General features: G+C 47.0%; 1 protein-coding gene across 1 annotated transcript; it reads left to right on the top strand.

Moving 5' to 3' along the window:
- Positions 1-459: 459 nt before the first annotated feature.
- Positions 460-18,410, top strand: LOC120849093. The gene is made up of 8 exons (XM_040504858.2): positions 460-505; positions 11,117-11,147; positions 14,050-14,089; positions 14,725-15,376; positions 16,044-16,085; positions 16,151-16,261; positions 16,326-17,060; positions 18,304-18,410. Exons 1-8 carry the CDS (start codon positions 466-468, stop codon positions 18,408-18,410), a joined length of 1,758 nt encoding a protein of 585 aa, XP_040360792.2. The 5' UTR covers positions 460-465.
- Positions 18,411-20,102: the final 1,692 nt, after the last annotated feature.

The raw sequence follows: 20,102 nt of genomic DNA, 5'->3' as shown, positions 1-20,102 counted from the left end.
TCGAATTTTGCAAGGCCCGCCAAATGTGCTGGTCCTTTGGGGCCACTCCCTGGAGCTCTCAAGCTTTGGGCAGTGGTCCTATTTTTGGTTTGTTTCGCTCCCCGGTGAGAGCGAGAGCTTCCTCGGCTGCTGACTGAACGTGGCATTTCGATTGTGCGTCATTACGCAGCCCTTACGCTAAAAAAAAAAAAAAAAAAGCATTGAAAGAACACTAAAAACGCGAGCTGCATTTTCTTTTCTTTTCTTTTGTTTTTTTTCTTTAAGACGCTATGTTAGCGCGCGTACACGGACAGACGCTGCCATGCTTGTAAATGACCGTGTCTCGTGCATGATCGAACGCACCTTTTTATACCAGCGTCTGGCGTTCCATGGCTCGCGCCCTTTCGGCGCGAGAAAGAGACGCGTGATGTGTGTTCGCGTTCCTTTTGGCTCCCAGATCCACGTGCCGACAAGCGACAAGAGACGATGGGGGACACGTCCGATCGCCAAGGGCCGCGTCGAGAAGGTAAGTGAATAAGTGTGCCGCCGATCAAAGTCAAGAGCGACGCCGGCCAATCACGGCCACCTAATTCCTCGCCGTCTTTTTCGCCTAGTGTTCAGATTAGAGCGCCAGGGGCTCTAATCTTAGACATTTGGCGAACGCGTCGGTGAGGAATTCGACCTGTTCACTGCATGTCGAGCCGTTGTTTCCGGTAAGCCCTCTGCGGCAGCGCTGGTGAACGTTTTCCGCCGTGTTCCCCATACATGATCCGCACTGATGTCACCCCAGCGTACTACATTACGATTTTATACCACTAAAATTGTTGGTCTCGGCAAGAACACGTGGGAACGAAACAAAGAAGTAGGAAAGAATTTCTCGGCTAGAACAAATAAGAAAAAATGCGGAGCGCAAGTTCGTCTGCGTCTTTTGAAGGAGTTGTGGTGACGTTAGAACAACGCCAAACTCCGATTGGCTCTGATTGAAGGATAGTGGGTAGACCTCAAAGCAGGCTGCCTTGAGGTATCCCCATATGTTTTAATCAGAGCCAATCAGAGCTCAGCGTCATTCTGACGTCACCGCAACTCCTCCGCAAGAAGCAGACGACTTGCTCTCTTGATAAGTTGGGACGCCGCGACGACAGCAACACTCGCGTTCGCTCGCGCTTTTCGCCAGCATTTCTAGGACAAATCGCCAGGATCGCGACATGACATCTGACAGCATGACACTCCTGCTTCTATGACGTCATTTGTTACAACTTCGGGGCCACGTTTGATATAGATCCGTTGCTCTCGGGCAGGAGGCGCGAGCGCGTCCGCAGGACGCGACCATGTTATGCTGGCAGCACCATTTAGGCGGCGCTGTAACGTTCGATTTTGCACGTGCCACGTTCGAATGCAAGATCTGTCAGCATCTGTAGACGCGCGATAACAAAACGTCTAAAAAAACTAAAATAAAAAAAAAAACAGCATGCAACTCGTGGCCTCAGCGTCCCATTAAATATTCCTTCAAGCTTATTGCTCTCTTTCATAGCTTCCGTGAGCCCGTATGTTTCACTTCACTTGATAGCGAAGCCGAAGCTATACTTGCTAAAGCATGTCCCCTGAACGATGCTCGCACTGCACGAGCGCGCGTGCTTGGCAGGGCCACTAAGAGCTCGGAGCTCGCTCTAGTAGCCTCTGCTACGCTGGCACTTAGAATGGAACGGAGTATAAAAAACTGTAGTGGGGAAGCGTATTGACGCACGTTCGAAACGCGAGCCAAATATTCTATTTTGCTCGCCTGGAGCGCTGCTCAAAACTTGAGAGCTACGGGCCTATATGGATAGGATGCTAAACACAGCAGTCAGACACGCGCTCCAGGCATCATAGACAGAACTCAACAAGCACGATCGGGGCCATGTTTGGGTTATATAGGCCCGTAGCTCTCTAGTTTTGAGCAGCGCTCCAGGCGAGCAAAATAGAATATTTGGCTCGCGTTTCGAACATTCGACAATACGCTTCCCCACTACAGTCGTTTATACTCCGTTCCTTTATAAGTGCCAGCGTGGCAGAGGCTACAAGAGCGAGCTCCGAGCTTCCAGTGTTCCTGCCAAGTACGCGCGCTCGTGCAGTGCGAGCATCGTTCAGGGGAACATGCTTTAGCAAGTATAGCTTCGGCTTCGCTATCAAGTAAAGTGAAACATACGGGCTCACGGAAGCTATGAAAGAGAGCAATAAAATGATAAAGCTGGAAGGAATGTTTAATGGGACGCAGAGGCCGCGAGCCGTCATTCTTTTTTTTTATTATTTTAGTTTTTTTAGACGTTTTGTTATCGCGCGTCTACAGATGCTGACAGATGCTTGCATTCAAACGTGGCACGTGCAAAATCGAACGTTACAGCGCCGCCTGGATGGTGCTGCCAGCATAACATGGTCGTGTCTTGCGGACGCGCGCGCGCCCCCTGCCCGGGAGCAACGGGTCTAGTCGACTCCGGCAGCATGTGCTGGAACCTTTGGGGCTCATCACTTCTCCAGAGCCGGCTCGTCTTTGAATAAAGACCGATGCTCTTTCGTGTCGCCGTCTATTACGGTAGACGATCACTACGCGAGAGAACTAGAGCGAGCTGCTGGCAAGCATGCCTTCCTGCATGGAAACACACAGGGCGTATTCACTGGCGGCCATAGCTGTGTGCGCGACTACTGAGTGCGTGCTGATGGCGAGCTTCCGTAGTTCTTTATCGCATTCCACACCATCAAGATTGCCGGTTTTAGCAGCTTATTATTGTGAGCTCGCTGTGAGCATGCGCAACGCCCTCAAGCATGGCGTCCAGTGAATATTGGCAACATGCGCGATCGAAAGCGTCGCTGTGATCGGCCTTCCATTGGCCGAATGCTGACTATGACGTCAGCAAAAGAATTCTGTTTGACGGAAATAAGAGGAATGGAAGAACTTCAGTTTTGGCGGCGTTGGCAACGTTGGTTTCACAGCGCAATGATTTCAAGCTTCCACCATGCTAGTTACAAACACCATTGAACTTGTTGTTCGCGAGCTAATGACGTCATGAGAGGGAACCATAGGAGGGCGCCACGAAAACATCTCGCCGCTGATAGGGCGAAGCGTCCCAGCATGTATTCCGGCTCGTGAACTCTCAGCCATGCTGAGACGCTTCGCCCCATACGCGTTCGAATGCGAGAGCCAAACGCCAGAGGCCTGCGTTCCGCGTTTTAACGCGTTCGACGAGTGCAGTGGAAACGAAGGCCTTTAGGTCTTTGTCTCCATTCATTTCAACCAGAGCTCAGCGTTCTGACGACCCCTCCACTCCCTCATTTTCTCGGCGCATAGCGTACTCTATGCGCCGAGAAACAGTTGACAAGTTCTTACTGCATGGGACGGCCTATGCAGTAAGAACTTGTCAACTGTCAAAAACGTTCGGGGGCAAAATAAAAAATGGGGCTCCAATCCACGCTGTGAAGCTGGGTTGGCCAGCGAAGCTGTGGTATCATCACCTGCAACGATTTCCCACTGCACTATACCAAATGCTGCCGCTGTTCGCAGCACGCCGTCGCTGGTCGTATATTGCCGTTTCTTTTCCCTTTGCCGCTCCTCGTATTCACGCTGCTCCTCGGGAGTCCTAACTATGCGTGGCCTACCCATAGCGATGCTGCAACAACAATAGGGAGTTGTGGTAGATCGTTTTTCTCCTCCGCTACGGTATCCCCGAAGAAAACGCCGCAGCTGCGCATGCGCAACGCCAGTCTTGTCTGCATAGTTCAAGGTCTTGTGGCGGATTACGGAGCGCTATCCGGGTGCGTAGCGGGCTGCGGAAACGGTCTACTACAAATCCCTAATCGAATCAGTTCTCGGTTTTACCTTACATCCGAGCGCAGCGGATGCTACGGGCCATCGGAACCAATCCAAGGACGTGTCAGTGTCACGTGACTTTGGAAAACGGGCACAGCCTAGGATAGTTTGTAGCGTCCACTGCGTCAGGACGTGAGGTGAAACGGAGTGTAGGTGGCTTCTTCTTTTATATATGAAAGGCTAGGGACGGTCGCAAGCTGCCCTTGTCGAGGCAGCTTGCCGCATCTGTAATCTTTACCACGAAACGTATCCGGTGACGGCTACGTGCTTCGCATTGTTTCCAGGATGTGCCTTATCATCAATTATCGGGCTCGGATGCTTGTGTTGTGCTTATTCTTTATTGAAACGAATGGTGTGCTGTATGCGTCATGTCTGCACTTTTCGATTCACTCACTGAGGTTTTCTTTTTTTTTCTTTTTTCGCCAGGACGCCGGCACGAAAAAATCCGACCAACGAGTCATATACAGCTTCGCTGTAAAATTTCGGCAGTGACACTTAAAAAAAAACTGAAAAGAAAAAAAAGTTTAAAACAGTCTTCTTGGGACACGCGTCTAAAGAAATAAGTTTTACGCGAAAAAAAAATTTTAGAGAAATAAGTTTTACGCAAAAAGGTTCGCAAATAGCTTCAAGAAAAGAGAGGCTGCGCTTTGAAGCGGCGCATGCAGGAAGGTCGAGACTTGACGTCCGCTCCGTTCCTCATAAAACGCCATTCTGTATATGACCATTGGATCGAGAGATCAAAATACAGCTGCCAGTTGTTTTATGTGCTGGTCCCTATTTGGAGCTACGACCAGTCGGTACTCAAGAGGTCGGCTAGTCGTCGGTCAGCATGGCCCCGGCAGATGCCACCGGGGCCACGCTGAAGGGAGAAAAAACGCTTGGCTTCAAGCGATCCCAATCGAATTTCTTGAGCTCTGTTGTAGTGGGAGGCATCTCCCTGCTTCTGCGTTTTACCAACATCAAACACGACGCTAATGAAGAATCGCTTACGTGCCAGACGAATAGGGAAAATGGCAGAAAACACAGCATTGACACATACCTGTCGCAGCGCATGCTCAGAGGGATAGCTCTAATTCATAACCTGTTAAGAAAACGGTCCTCAATGGGGAATGTACGTGGAACAAAGGGGGGGGGGGGGGGGGGGGGGGGCTGCATAATCGTGCATTCCTTTCAATCATATTTTTTTCTAATAACGTCATGTTTTTTTGGGTTTTTTTTCCTTTTTTTTTTTCGTAAGGCCGTATGGTACGCTCTGCAGATGACAGAATGACAGGTTGCACCATCCATGGGTCGCATCAACTCTTGCCTACTTCGGTTTTGTTTTGTTTTTTTTGTTTCCCTGTCCAAGTTGTCCCGATGCGTCCGCCGGGGACACTTTGAGCGCCATCAATCCGACGGCTCAAGAGCCGACTCATCTTAGCTCAGAATGACGGCCTGTATTTGTGAAAATCGAGTATGACGATGCTCCTTTATTATGTCATCGACTACTCAGGCAGACAGAGCCGATCACAACTCAAAAGGATGAGCTGGGGAAAACTGTTTCTACTCGTAACAAAACGTAAGACGATACAATTCGAAAGGCGTTATGACATGGAAGACGACATAGACGAAACAGTCGTCCTGTGGCGCCTTTCATGTGTCCTGCCGTCTGTCATGGTATGGTCTTTTGAATAGACCTTTTTTTCCCAATTACCCAAGCACCGAGGTACACGGTCCGCACGTGCTCGCCTTTATTGTATAAAAGATTCAAAGTAAATAACGTAAATAAGGCTTTGACCAGGGGCGGATGCAGGAATTTCCTGAGGGGGGGGGGGGGGTCAGGTGTTGGTCAGCGTACCATATGTTTAGGAACCCCCTCTCCTTCGTTTTACCCCCTAAATTTTACACATGCAGAAATCAAGAGGGGGGTCAGGACATCCTGACCCCCCCCCCCCCCCCCCCCCCCTCTAAATCCGCCCCTGGCTTTGACGTACGTACTTGCAAGTGCCATTTGCTAACGGCTTTTGCTTTCGACCAGTACTGCTGCAGACGCCGGCACGAGCAGCGCGTGTAATACACGTGCAGCATACTTCTTGTTGCTCGGATAATTTAACGAAAGGTATTTTGTAAAGTGGTAATAACATTCTCAAAAAGTACAGGGTGAAATCGTAAAAAAAAAAAAAAATAATAATAATTAAAAGCATATTTGGCACACCTTGCAAGGTTTGAATTCCAAACGCACATACTTGAAACCGGGCACGCAAACGTCGTTTCGCAAAAAAAAAGCTTTATTTATTTTTTCAGAGCTCTTCTCAAAACTAGTAAAATTAAAAAAAAAAAAGGCAGCTGTGCATTTCCTGTTTAACGTGCTCTTGGTTTGCATACTGGTTTGCAAGCTCGCTCCCAGGTGGCGTGGTGAACGCAAACACGCTGTAGAGAATTAAATGCTGGTGACGCCATAGGAGAGGCTGGCGATGAGAGAGAGAGAGAACCTCGATAAATAATGAGTTTAACAGTATACGAAGGATGATGCAGTTTCAATTAGCATTTAGAAACAATCAAACGTTTATGTTTTATATAAAAAAAATATATTCTAAAACAGTCAAATGTTTTTCATTTTGTCGTCTGCTATCCGTTCGTGCATCCCTCCTAGCCGTGGAAGGCGCGTAGAAAGGAGCTAACGAATAAAAGCCGACAAAATTAATCAAACATTCTACTGCCTTAGAACTGATTTTTTTTTATTAAACAGAAAAGTTCGCTTGTTAAATGCGACTGAAACTACATCTTCGTTCATATATTTCGTTGAAATAATTATTTATCGCGGGTATCCCACTCGTCGCTAGCCTCTCCTGTGATGTCCTCAGAGGATGGATGAAATGATGGATGACTGGATACGGCTGGACCCTTTTAATAGGGGGGCGACTTGCGCCACCTAGCCAAAGCTTCTAAATCTAACAATTAACTAATCCGATTAAATTTTGATTTAATGGAAAGAGGATCTCATATTGCCGCTAAGCACAAGCATTCATCTACCATTTTCCACAGCCGATACTTACAATACGTGTGACGGTTATGCCTCTTCGCAACCTTGAGCGCGCGCTTTTCGCATTACGGATTGAAAGAAAAAAAAACAACAAAACTTTATTTTTCCCTCGACTTATGCCAGCAGTCCGATAACCTGTGTTTTGTGATCTCAGCTTTCCCAACGTCTACTTTTCTGTCGCAGCCTTTAAAGCCTGTACTAAATCGCTATCAGATTGAGCAACTGTAGGGTGAAGCCTTATACAGTAAGGTAATAAGTGTTCCACAAACTGGTTTTTTTTTTCTCTCCACATTCTCCACACACCGTATCTACGTCCTCATATTTCACTGTGTACACCATAGTTCGCAACACCCCTATCTTGGCCTTAAAAAGATGCTGAACCGAAATTCGGATTTCACAAAATAAGCTCGCAGAAGTGTTCAACAGGGCGCCATAAACCACGAAACATCACTCATATAGCCACATCTCGAGCGGCTGGCCGTATTTCTGGAAAATAAAGAAGATAATGACGAAGGAGAATGTTGACGTCATCTTCTCGCAGAAGAGTTGAGAAGGAGGAGAAATGGCCTCGCTCCCTTTCCTCTCCGCGCCCTCGCGAAGTCAAAGCGAAAAGAGGAGGAAACGAGAATCGCCAGGTGGTGTTGGAATCGCGAGGTCACTCGTCTTTTCGGCCTTGTGCGAGCGCGCTTTATGAGTGACGCTTTGGGATTTGTAGCGTCCCGTTTATCGATTCTGCGTTATGTTCTGAAATTTCTGAAATTCATTTCTCGGTTCGGCGAACAACGAGCTTCTCCTAGAATTGTCATAGATACTTTCCTTAGCAATCTCCATCTTGTATTTTCCATAAGACACCAGAGCCGATTTTGTTTGCATCCTTCCTTCCCACATTTCCCTCTCCGCTGCTTTAGCTCTCCTGCCGTTTCCTGATCTGCGTACCTATTATTTTCCAAAACTTTCTATCTGAGTTTTCTTGATGGCTTCCTTACTTTTTTATCGACGCCCTTCATGTCCAAATAGCTAAAAACTCTCCGTACACATCGTTCCTCCTTCATGTCTCTTAGTCTCTCTACAAATTCAATTATACTACTATCTTCCCTGCCCTCAAATGATGACCATTTCACCCTATGCACTCTCAGAAAAAAGGGTGTATTCTTACACCCTTTGTCCCATATAATACACCCCAAAACCTCAGTTCGACGTACAGCGCACTGACGTCGATCTGTCGGTACAAAACTTTCAAGAGAGTCGATAGCCGTGTGGTACAACTTAATAAAATAGCCAATGTACGTGCAAAAAAAAATAATAATGGGTTATTTTTTGGTTTTGCTGCAAAACATCAGTGTTTTCTTTCTGTGGTTTTTGATACGTACTTTAGCTCTTTAATAAGTTATATCGCACCATTATCAAGTCCCTCGTAACATTTGTGGACGTCTGCATTATATGGGACAAAAGGGTGTAAGGTGATACCCTTTTTTTAAGAATGTGCCCCTTGGTTCGGTGTTTTACCATGTGCTCCCAACGCCAGCCTACCCACGCCGTCTTGCTTTACTTCTAACCTTGCTTGGGTATCAGATTTCATGCACAGGACTGCGTTGCCAAAAATTAAATTCGGCACCAGAACTTCGTTTCAAAATTCCCTCCCCTCTCCATGCCTGGTATAATCCAACAAAGCTCTATTCTTTAGTCTTATGTGAATAGTGGAGTTTTAGTTCGAAGCGAATTCGAAGCGAATAGTGGTTTTGGCCGAATATTTTCGATTCGAATATCGAATAGTTTTTCCACGCCTTTCACTACCATTGCATAATGCTTAGACGAAAACCCAGCTAAGCCTGTGAATGTTACTCCACTTGTTCATTTATAAGCTAAGTTTAATCTATCTATACTAATGAACTGTGACCTCAGAAGGTCTGATGTCTTGGGATGACAAGTAAATGACGGATTTGACATAAAATGAATCCTATAGAGATGGCCAACTATACCAATTGAGTTAATTTACAAATCTTGCTATATAAAACATTCTTTCCTTAATCTCGAGTTAAAAAAGAATGAATCGCGCATGATGAACTCATGTTGTGAAAGCATCTCTGCCTAACATAGTATACTCTTGCATAAAAGTTTAATTTTGAAATTTTTACTACAATGTAGATATACACATTCACAAAGTTTCCATTTATTTTCAAATACAGTCGGCACGGGTGCACCATCCCGCTTTGAATGTATGTTTTTCTTCCAAGCACGCAATTACGATATTGTTCATCGCGGCGGGTTACCCCGTTAAGTCCGCTTCTTACCGAGCACTATTGTAATGCAGAGAAGCAACACCCGGAAAGCTCACTTCCACGAGTTTAGCTTCTCCGCAGCGCACCAGTGTTTGGTAAGAAGCGCACTCAACGGGGCTAACCCGCCTCAATCAACATTTCGAAAAACGTGAATAGTGCAGTTCTTTTCGAAATTTCGAATATTCGCACAACCCCACTATTCTTCATTACAGCTGCATTTCGGTTGCCCTTAACAAGAAAAAAAAAAAAGATGTCATTGAAAAAATGATGTCCTTGAAAGATGTCCTTTTCCCGTTCTCGTCCTCGCTGTTTTATACTTTCAAGTTTTGTATCTATTAACCAACACGCTCGTTTTCAATTGCAACTGCCCTTAACAGTTACATATTTTTCATGTTCGCTGCGATAATTCGCAGTGTCATGAATTCATACCCATCGGTACTTATATTTTTCTACTCTGGTAACCACAAATTCACGTATTTTAAATTCTTCCTTCTCGTCGTTATTAAAAATCATGACTGCTGACTTACTCTTACTAAATTCTAGACCTTGCATTTTCCCCTCAGTATAACGTCTATTCATTCATTCCAGCAAATCTGTACTGTTATCAGCTCTTAGCACTATTGGGGAGGAGGACTGACCGTGACGCCCCAAGCGGTTAACTTTAGAACTACACGGTTGGGGACAACAAATACAATGACTCAGCGCTCGGCCGACATAACCGAACGCAGCGTCAGCGTTCGGCTGGAGTTTGTGTTCTCCGGTGAGGGGGAGGGGGGAGGGGGGAGGGGGGGGGGGGGCTCTTTTGTCACCACTCCGGCCTGCATGAACAATGCAGCATGCACGTGCCCAGCTCAGCACAAAAGCCTAAGTGGGTCAAGTTCGCATTCTCTGACCACTGCTTTCGGGATAGATCCGGCACTTAACACCACTTCGTCAATTGTTAGTATTTTTTACATTACACTGTGCACCGCGATCTATTGTAGAAGATGACATGAACATCCCCATAAGGCCTGCGGGCATGTGCACAGGCCTTGAGTTGAGTAAACACCGAGGTGTGGGGAAACTAATCATCCGCGTATATAAGAGCTGGCAATGACTGTTTAATCGTTTGGCCTCCCCTGTAGTGTGACAGGTCAAAACCACGACCACTATTCTCCAGCTTTTTCTCTAGTTCTTGTAAGTACAACATGAACAGCAACGGCGAGAAAAGGGGTCTTAATTGCCTCAATTGGTTTTGCGTTTTTGAGTTCACCACGTGACCTGGGGACGAGCTTGCAAACCAGTATGCAGACGAAGAGCAGGCCGGCATAGACCTTTCCAATGAACCTAGACTATAAATGTCAAGGCACTTGGCCGTAGACGCATGACATTCCGCAGAAGATAGCTACTGTGCATGCTCAGAGCGCATTCCACAGCTCAGTAGACAAAGACGCGCAGAAGGCGATTTGCGTAAATAGGTCATCCACAGCCGCCGTTTTTTTCTATTTTTTATTTTTTTATTTAACTAGCTTTGAGTTGAGCTCTGAAAAAAATAGACACAACACTTTTTGCGAGACGACGTTAGGGGGCCCAGTTTCAGGTATGTGCGTTTGGACTTCGAATTTTACTAGGCGTGCCAATCGTGCTGGTCCTTACGGCCGCACCCTGTATGCTAAGGCGATGGTTCACCAGTATTCGCGCTCGAGTTCGAGTCGAATGTAAGCTGCTCCACGATCTAAAAAAAAAAAAAGGAAATGCAGCCCATGCAGAACGTCGATCGAATTCACAAACCCGGGAAGCACGACACGCAGACAACGCCGTCCGCGGCGTTTTACTTTCCGCATAGCCAGTGTGCACCTCTGTCCAGTTGTGTTGTAGACTTGGCCATGGTTGCTAAATGGCCGCAACACGGCGGAACTCGTGTTCTCGAACTTGGTGCTAGAGGAATATGTGACCGCTAGTTGATACCACCCACTCAACTCTGTGATGATTTTCGCGTGTCTTTTTAATTAGCAGGTCGAGGCAAGAAGCAAGCTCAAAGAGTGCGGTGAGTTCTTTGAGCGTGTTGTTAGAGAGCTTAGATTAAGTCCATCTGAAATCATGGGGAGCGTTTGCGATTTAATGGCGGACGCCTTCTGAGGAGTCACAAGTGCGCACGCGCTACGTTGTCGCGGGGCGAGGAGAAAAGCAGGCGGAAAGGCGGATATCTTTGCAGACGATCAACGCTGCCTCCTCGCAGCTCGTAATGCGAACGCGGCCCATAAACCCCGTGAACCCGATCGAGCAGTTGGAAACTCTCTAACATAGGCTCTTTACATGTTTCAGAAAGCAGCAACGCCTCACGGAGGATTGTAAAAGCCACTGATCTCTTTGACAATTTGTTGGATCGCGCATCCCCGCTTGGTCGCTGTAGCGCAAGTGCGGCCACCGGAAGTTCCGTATCGGCCATCTTGAGGGTACCGGAAGTCGACCTTTTGGAGCGTTGTAGAGGCTGGGAAGCAGCGTGCTGGAAGACACGTTCTCTTCTCGTTTGCTGTCATTCGTCGAAAAAGATTAAAAAAAAAAAAAAACTGTGGGATTGTTTTGCCTTATACTGTGCCCGATTCGATCAAGCCACGCTCTAGTCGTTCCCAAGGAAATCGCACAACACAGCAAGTACAATCAAACTGTTTTTTAAAACTCACATTTCGTCGCCCCAATTCACGTTCTCCTTCGGTGGTGCAGCCACGAGGACTTCAGTCAACACCCTCTACTAAAGGCCATCTATGAGTCGAGATTCTCTCGACTCAAGGCCTCCGATGAAACCTCCTGGTAAAGACCCCATGAAGACTGTCCCTCAAAGACTCCTAACTCAAGATTGTCAAATCATGACTCTCAAATGAATGTCGACTCAAGAGAAGACTCAAGTGAGAACCGTCCAGACCCCCGCCTGCTACCTCCTTATACAGCCAGCCCGACCCCGTTGTCTTCCGCCCCTCTCGCTCCCACTGAGAATAGCATGCCCATAGAAGGACAACGGGCGAGCTTCACGGCGCCCGTCTGGCGAGATCAAAGGGTCCCGTGGACTGGCGGGGAACGTTGTCTTTGGCACTGTATAGAGGAGTCAGCAAGTGTTCCCACCGGCGGGGAATGTGGGCTTCGGCACCGAGCACGTGGAGGGAGAGCCAAAGGTTCTCCACAAACCTTGTATAAACGGTCGTAGTTACCTTTGAGAACACGTAGAAATTTTTACGGAAGTGCAGCACCGCAGGAAAAGGGCAAAACTCGAACGCAGGTCTCGCGGCGTCATTAGAGGACAATTGGCACGCCGAAGTGCTGCTTCTCTGCACTTGCGAAAATTAAAAACAGCGCGAAGATGTACGAGGGACGAGTAGTTGCAAACAGACAGAGCGTTGACTAACTACTGTTATTTTGTTGGAAAGACACAAAAGATTGTTGTGATACTCAAAACATTCACGAACATACACCGTCATCTATTTTTTAAAACGTAACACAACGATCTTTTGTGTCTTTTCCAATAAAATAACAGTTGTAAGTCAGCGCTCTGTCTGTGTGCATCTACTCGCAGGTCGTACTGCAGAACCAACTCGCCCAAGTTGTAACGCTGCTGCTTCTCTGCCTTCGCACGCTTGGGTATTAATCAAGAATCTACGCCGTATGGATGTGTTAACCCGCCGGAAAAGCTGTGAGGGTTTTTCGCGCGTAGATGTCTTTGCCGTATACATATCGGTCGCGGAGTTCTGGATCGTCCAGCTGTTCCGGTGTGCTGCACTAATCGGTGTTTGCTATTATGAACCATTAACAATGTTTGAAATCTACTCGAATAAATCCGAATCACTCACGTCTCATGGAAACACAGATAGAGCAACGCAGTTCAGTCTGGGTTACAAACCACATCGCCAGTTTTGAACAATGGAACCAGGGCCGTCTTAAGTGTTCGGGAGATGGGAGGATCGAGAAAGATATATTTCCGCTCCCTTCTACTGAATTCGTTGCTAGAAATGTCTCAAAAGCAAAAAACAATCTAAAAAAAAAAAATGGAGCTTCCTTTATTGGTCAGCCGACCGTTTGTAACCGCTGGAGGCAGCTTCTCGCGCCGGTAATTTCGGAAGTCGTAATTTTGTTTATTGTAAGCGGATATCACTAAAGTCACTGAATCCTGGGAAAGTAGCACCATTTCCTTCTCTGCCTGCTAGCCGAACAGAAACAAATACGAACATTCAGACGACCAAAGCGATTAGGCGATTAGGTAATCGGTCTCCGTTGCTATGGAAATTGCCATTTCGGCCCCTTCAAACCTTCGGCGCTTCGAGAGGGTCGTTCTAATCCAGTCGCACCAAGATCATCATGTAGCATCATCGTGCTGAAGGCGTTCCTCGCCAATATGAGCGTCTTTGGTACTGTGTATGCTATCAACTTATCCATCATGCCCATCTTCACGGATCTCTTACACATATATTGTTGTTCTTGCGTATTTTAAAACAGAAAACTTATTTTTCAGTGCTTGCACCGACATAGCATGTGGAGGTGGTACGAAGAGGTACGCTTGCTTCGCCGGAGTGTGGATAGCGAAATCTCGGTATACAAGAAACGTCTTCATAAAGCTACCCGTCACCAGCGGATTTAGATCGGCTCACCAAGAATGGGGGGGTCAAGAAGAAATTGCTCCTTTTCATGAGCCAAACTGGCGACCATACGGGGAGCTTGGCGCTAATTTCCCATGATCCAGTTATTTTAGATACCACGAGGGCGCCACACAGCTTTTATTTCTCTGTTGTTGTTTTTTTAACGCAGCCTGTGAGAATGTAAAGGTGTCTAAAATCACCGCGTGTAATGTATGGTACGATATACGGACCTGTGATTGATTCGGTTTTTATGAGTTATCCTAGTTTAACTTTAACTAGTACAATTTCACCAGCCTAACTGTGTTTCGTTTTCTGAACCTCTAGCATTTCCTCACCGGCACCATGGCGTCCCAAGAAAAATCAGGTATTATCCAAGGATTATGATGCCGACATTTTCTTCAGTTTTCAGTATAAAAAAAAACAATGATGTTAACTTTGTTCCCAGTGATGAGCCTTTTCTTTTTAGAGAAATAAAAAGAGCGCAAAGATGAACACAGGAACAAGTGTAAAAGACACAGACAAGGAGCGCCGTTTGGCTTCTACTTGTCCCTGTGTTCATTTTTGAGCTATTTTTCATCCTCTAATCATGCACCGGTTCGCCCATCGTCATAAAAGGCGCTAATAATTTGCACAAAATTTAGAAGAAATAAGATCTATCAAACACGCAAATTTACGAGCATCTTAAAATAAGGCAAAACAACCATCTAACGCACTGCTCTTCTCCGAGCAAATATCACTGCACGCTCAAGATCCTTCTCCAAATTAAGCGCCGACCAGTGGCAGACACAAAAAGTCCAGTGCTTCTTCGTAAATTGAAAATTACGTTTCTCTTCTGAAGAAGACGCATTTGAGCGCTGCACGCTTTCGCGGACATTCGAACTGGGCGGTGTGCGCGACGCTTTTCTCTGGTTGCCGACTTTTGACGAAGGGTTCATTGAGCCTCGATTGAGCGCGGTAACAGTTGTGGTGTATGCAACACTGGTGTGAACGCACGTCCAGGCTGCGGACCGGCCCCGCCGTATGGGTGTCAGGCGAGGCGTCGTCACCGAACGTCGTTGCAGCACCCAAGCCGCCAGTGCCGCGCCGACAGCCAGCCATGCGGCAGCTGGAGGGACCCCACGAAACCCCGCAGGGACGGGCACCAGCCGCGGGGCGAGCGAAGTCTCGTGGGCTGGTTCGCCCCCTCCCACGACCGAAACCGCACGTGCTGCCTCCTTCACCTGCAGTGCTGACAGGCCTTTCCGAGCTGTCGCTGGCTCCAGGGCCGGATGCGAGTTCACCAGGAAGGTCAGCAGTGAGGACACAACTCAAGCCGGGACCCGGTCCGAATTCGGGGCTGCCACTAAAACCAGTGCCCCGACAACTACGGCCGCCCAGGTCGCCACTGACGAACCTTCGGCTAGCAAAACTACCATGGAAACTCCATCGACCTCTTGGAGCAGCTCGCGTAATATTTTGTTCCGCGACGAACACGGCACACCACGCGGGTGTAGGGATGATGCAGCTGGAAGACAGGAAGTGACTCCTATGCCGAGGTCTTGCAGGAGCTCGTTCTGGGGAAACAAGAGTGGCTCCATGGAGCAGCGCGAGGGTGACAAAGATTACCCCGAAGGCGAAACGAGCAGCTGGCTGTTCGGCTCGTCAGCGTTCTGTGAGTAGTTTCATGAGGGACAACCGTGTGTCGAGTTTTCTCAACACTGTATCGGCGTCGGCTCCGAGTAGTCACTGCAAGCGTAACCAGGCGTCCGTATCTCCCAGTGTCCAGATATTAACGCCTCGGGAAGCCGACGCCAGACCTCAGGGCTGCCAAAATCTGTTTACCAGTCTGGGACCCCTCCACTGCAGTGGAGGGGCGAAACGATTTTGAGGATCTAACTTGGCGTGCCAGCACGTGGAAGCAGCAGGCCAAAGGCTTGTTCCGTGTGTTTCGTATGAGTAGATGCCAGAGAGGTGAACGCGAGTCTGAACGCCGACGCAGCGCTCGTGTCTCGCGCTGGACTAGTGACGCGGCAAGAATTCCGTCTCCACGAGGTTGAAAATGTACACTGGGGTGCAACAGGGGGGAAAAGGTGGGGCACAGGGAGGGGCTCGAGATTTAACATGTTTCCTCTCTCATAATGTGTTACCACCTCCATCCGTTTACTTTTTTTTAATGTTATTATATATGAACAAGAATTGCTACGCTGGTTCACAGATTTGCCACTGCTTATTACTGGAGAGGCTTAAAACCCCGTTTTGTGCCCCTCTGGCCATTAGCCGTCTGAACTTGGCTTTCTCAGAAGGTGCGTAATATATCTCACGTTTTGTTTTCGTTTTAGCAACGTCATCGGAGGAAGAAACTATGCGCTCTGATCTTCAAGGTGAGAGGGTCGAATGCTTGTCCCCGACTCTGACTCATGCACCACTCCACGCTTTGGCGTTTCAGAGGGCCAGTCTTCCTTCGAAGGGGACCCGAACAACACCACCCTCATGGGTCCCCTGAACTCTACGATGGTCAGCGGCGGCCTGGATATATACTTGATGCCCACACCGACGTGTAAGTGTGTTTCCCTGCTGCTGATTAGCCCATTCGGTGCTTAGGGAAGTTCACTCGTGTGCAGTTCCCCGACATCGGCCTCAAGACGACGCTCAAGAAGAGCTCGAGCAGTCGCCGGTCGGACAATTGATTGAGGTCCCTCTCGGACGCGTGTCGTTTGAGCAGCAGTCTTCCAGAGAAGAGCTTCTCCTGCCGGTCGCCGAGGTACTCGCCGATAAGACATCAGCCGACGAGCAAAGTAGCGACGAGGTGCCTGCCGACGTGCCTGGCGACGATGTGCCTGGCGACGATGTGCCTGGCTACGATGTGCCTGTCGACGATGTGCCTGTCGAAGATGGGCTTGTCGACGATGGGCCTGTCGACGATGTGCCAGGCGACAATGTGCCAGGCGACAATGTGCCAGGCGACAATGTGCCAGGCGACAATGTGCCAGGCGACAATGTGCCAGGCGACAATGTGCCAGGCGACAATGTGCCAGGCGACGATGTGCCAGGCGACGATGTGCCAGGCGACGATGTGCCTGTCGACGATGTGCCAGGCCACGATATGCCTATCGACGATGTGCACGGCGACGACGAGCGTGGCGACGACGAGCGTGGCGACGACGAGCGTGGCGACGATGAGCGTGGCGACGTCTTACATGGCGGCACTGCGTGTGTCCAGGGTGAGCGCGCCGGACCTTCACATCACGTGCGCAAGAAGCTCGTCTACGACGTCAACGACATGCCGGCCTATTCACTGCCGGTCCATCATTCACACAGGCGACCGAGAGAGAGCACCCCACGTCCGGTTCCACAAGGTGAGTTCATTACTTTCATTTTTTTTTTACTTTCGAGTACTTAATTAGTTTTGAGTAATTCTTAATTGTAAATAATTAGTTTTGAGTAATTCGTAAGTGTAATTCATTACTTTCGAGTAAAAGCAATTGTGCATGTAATTTAAATACATTTTATACTCGGTAACAGCAAAATTTGAATTCCAGTTACGACCACTGGTTTTGTCACGCTGGAGCTTCGTTCCATAGAGGCATTGATAGGCGGAAATGCAGTCTGCCTCATAGCTCTTTCGGCAACCCGTGGAACTTTGAACGCGACGAGACTGTGCTATGGGCGTCGACTGCCAAACCCACAGCACTCGCAGACGGCCGCAGGACGTGTCCCACATAAAGTGCGAGCGCCTTCTATTGTCAGGATGGTGACAAAGAAACGGAATAATGTGATTGCGATGTGCACGTTGAACATTTTATCACGACTCCTGTCGGTTGGTTCCGGAATAATTAAAGTATGAGCCTTTATTCGATTTTTCAGTGTATATTAATAGATTACTTTCAGCTTGAACCGCATTGAAAAAAAAATACATTAACAATTTCGGTGCTCCTACAAAATATTTAAAAACAAGTGACTCGTATCATAATGAAACTTCAGTTCCCATATCACGTCATTAATGAAGTAGGTGAAACAAAGGCACAAAATGTGACGAATTTAAAACGCTGTGTAATGAATCCTTAGCTTTCGAACGAGCAATAAACAAATGTGGCTCAGTGTGGAACATATCGCATTAACATAATTGAAGTAGCTCTCAAAGGAAATTAATTGCAGAGTATAATCACATTACTTTCTGAAAGTTACGCTTAACTTTAATTACCTAGTTGTTGTGATCTAGTAATCTGAATTGTAATTAATTGTCTTGGAGCAAAGTAGTTGTAATTTTAATTAAATTACATCTCCAAAATAATTTAGCGCACTAGGGTGAGTTCAACCCAGAGTTTTCCGTGGAGGCCATCGGCCGAGAAAGCAACTCGAATATTGAAACAGCGCTTGCGTAGGTCAAGATGACGTGCGTGTTTTTAGGAAGATGGGGTTTCCAGCAGGGGAAATGTGCACGGATTTTGCGGTGAAGCTTGGTTTTAAAAACTGTAACGCTTGCGTTTTTTTTTTTTTTTTCTTTTTTTTTTAGCACGACGACCGAATGAAGCGCATGGCGCACGTTTTTACGTTTCAAAGAAATCTTGAAACCCTACTAATACCTACACTGACCCGCAGAATACTCTCGACTAGCTCGGCCATCTGGCTGGTATTACCAATACGGAACTAAAACCAGCAAGAACCAAAGTAGAGCAAGCACGTACAAAGTCGCAGTTCATAGATGATATGTGTGTTGCTTTCGGCTGCTGCGCCAGAACTCAGATCCACCAGCGTACAAGGTATCGACTAAATCCACCCAGAGCTACGGTGCCTTAAACTGAGGGTTTTTTTTTTAATTATTTAGTATTTATTTTTGCTCAATATGGGTGAAGTATACGCATTCCCGATCTTCTCTATCCACAGATATTCTGGAGCTCTTTCACTTGAGATGCAAGGAAGAAAGGAAAAGGAAGCCGCCAGGTGACCCAAAACGCCGTTTGCTTAATTGAATTGTCGAACCGCCTTTTTTTTAATCTTTGTTTTATGTTTGGCTTCATTCGTTTTATTTTTACCTGCCAGAAAAGTTCACCGTGCTTGACGGTTTTATAGTAGGTTTGTCTTAAGTTTGTTGATGACTGGTTGTACCGGTGTTTTCTTGTTTCTAAACTGAGAGTTTATTAAACTGTAACCACACTCAATGTGTACTGACGTACTTTATTACGCCACCGCTCACAAGTACATGAGGATGAATGGTGTCAACCACTAGGAAAGGCCCCCAGTTTCCCATTGAAGGTTTCCAAAAATCACATACCTTTGAATATGGTAATATTTAGCTGTGAAACCTTGGCTTCTAGGACTGCTTGCGCTAGGTCATGGCTAGGGTTCCGTGTTTTCGGATAAATCCGAAAAACACCCGCCAGTAAAATTTTGGTCAATTCGGATTTATCCGATAAACTCCGAATTTTGACGTGCCAATACTCCCCCCCCCCCCCCCCCCCCCCCGCAAAAAAAAACAAAAAAACTAAGTAAAGACTTACAATTAAGTTTGATCAGCGCACAGGGTCAATGGTCCCGGGAAAATGCAACCACAGTTATCTTTCAAATCTCGGATCATTGAGAAAAGGGTTCTTACCGCTTATCTCGTCAAGGCTCAGGACGAGATGTCATTACTTTCGGGTCGCGACATAAGCCTCTGAATTGGTTTCCAGTTTGGGCCATACTATATAGAGGAAGGAGAGGTTGTGTTTGTTTGTTTATTTTTTTTTTTTTTTTTTTTTAGCAGTGAAAGCTATGGACCATAGTGACTGCATAAAATTGGGAAGAGGGACAGTTGAAACTTCCCTAATTCATTCTTTACCACTCCACCTCGCGCGGCCGCGGGTAACATGGAATAGGATACATGCCTCCCAGAGGCTACCTCCAGGAGTTTATTTTTAAGGTATTGACGTTCATCGAAGCCACACATGTGCGTAACTTTAATGGTGGGACAAATTCGTATTGCCAATGGCAATGGCCCCAACACCAAATCCAGCTGAAGAAATATTAATTGATATAACCGCGTTTTATTTTTTCTTTGTCAAGCATACGTTTATACCAGGATATTATTTATTTTTCATAGGAAACACTGCAAAATTAAACTCCGAATTTCGGAGACTTTGGAATCAAACAAAAATAAACTCCTATAAACTCCGAATTTTCTGAAAAAAAAATAAACTCCGAAAAATACCCTCCGAATTTGACGAAAAATAATAAACTCCGAAATCACGGAATCCTAGTTATGGCAGAGACAGCGTTCGGCAATGATAATTTTGCAATTAAAAAAAACAAAAAAACGCTGTATTTTTTTTTCTTTTTTTTTTTTTTTTTTTTTGGGGGGGGGGGGGGGGGGGGGCACGCGATACACTACAAAGTGTAGGAAAAAATTAAGGCTCCAATCC

The sequence above is a fragment of the Ixodes scapularis genome, unplaced genomic scaffold (genome assembly GCF_016920785.2).
Source record: "Ixodes scapularis isolate PalLabHiFi unplaced genomic scaffold, ASM1692078v2 PGA_scaffold9__187_contigs__length_104089568, whole genome shotgun sequence".
Classification (NCBI taxonomy): Eukaryota; Metazoa; Arthropoda; class Arachnida; order Ixodida; family Ixodidae; genus Ixodes; species Ixodes scapularis.
This window is presented reverse-complemented; position numbering and strand designations above follow the sequence as displayed.

Bases quoted from the DNA above. Each gene is read 5' to 3' on its own strand.
- LOC120849093 (XM_040504858.2), top strand. From the start codon at position 466: ATGGGGGACACGTCCGATCGCCAAGGGCCGCGTCGAGAAG. The intron at 506-11,116 runs GTAAGTGAATAA...TTTAATTAGCAG, and splicing joins CCAAGGGCCGCGTCGAGAAG to GTCGAGGCAAGAAGCAAGCT. The intron at 15,377-16,043 runs GTGAGTAGTTTC...TTTTCGTTTTAG, and splicing joins GTTCGGCTCGTCAGCGTTCT to CAACGTCATCGGAGGAAGAA.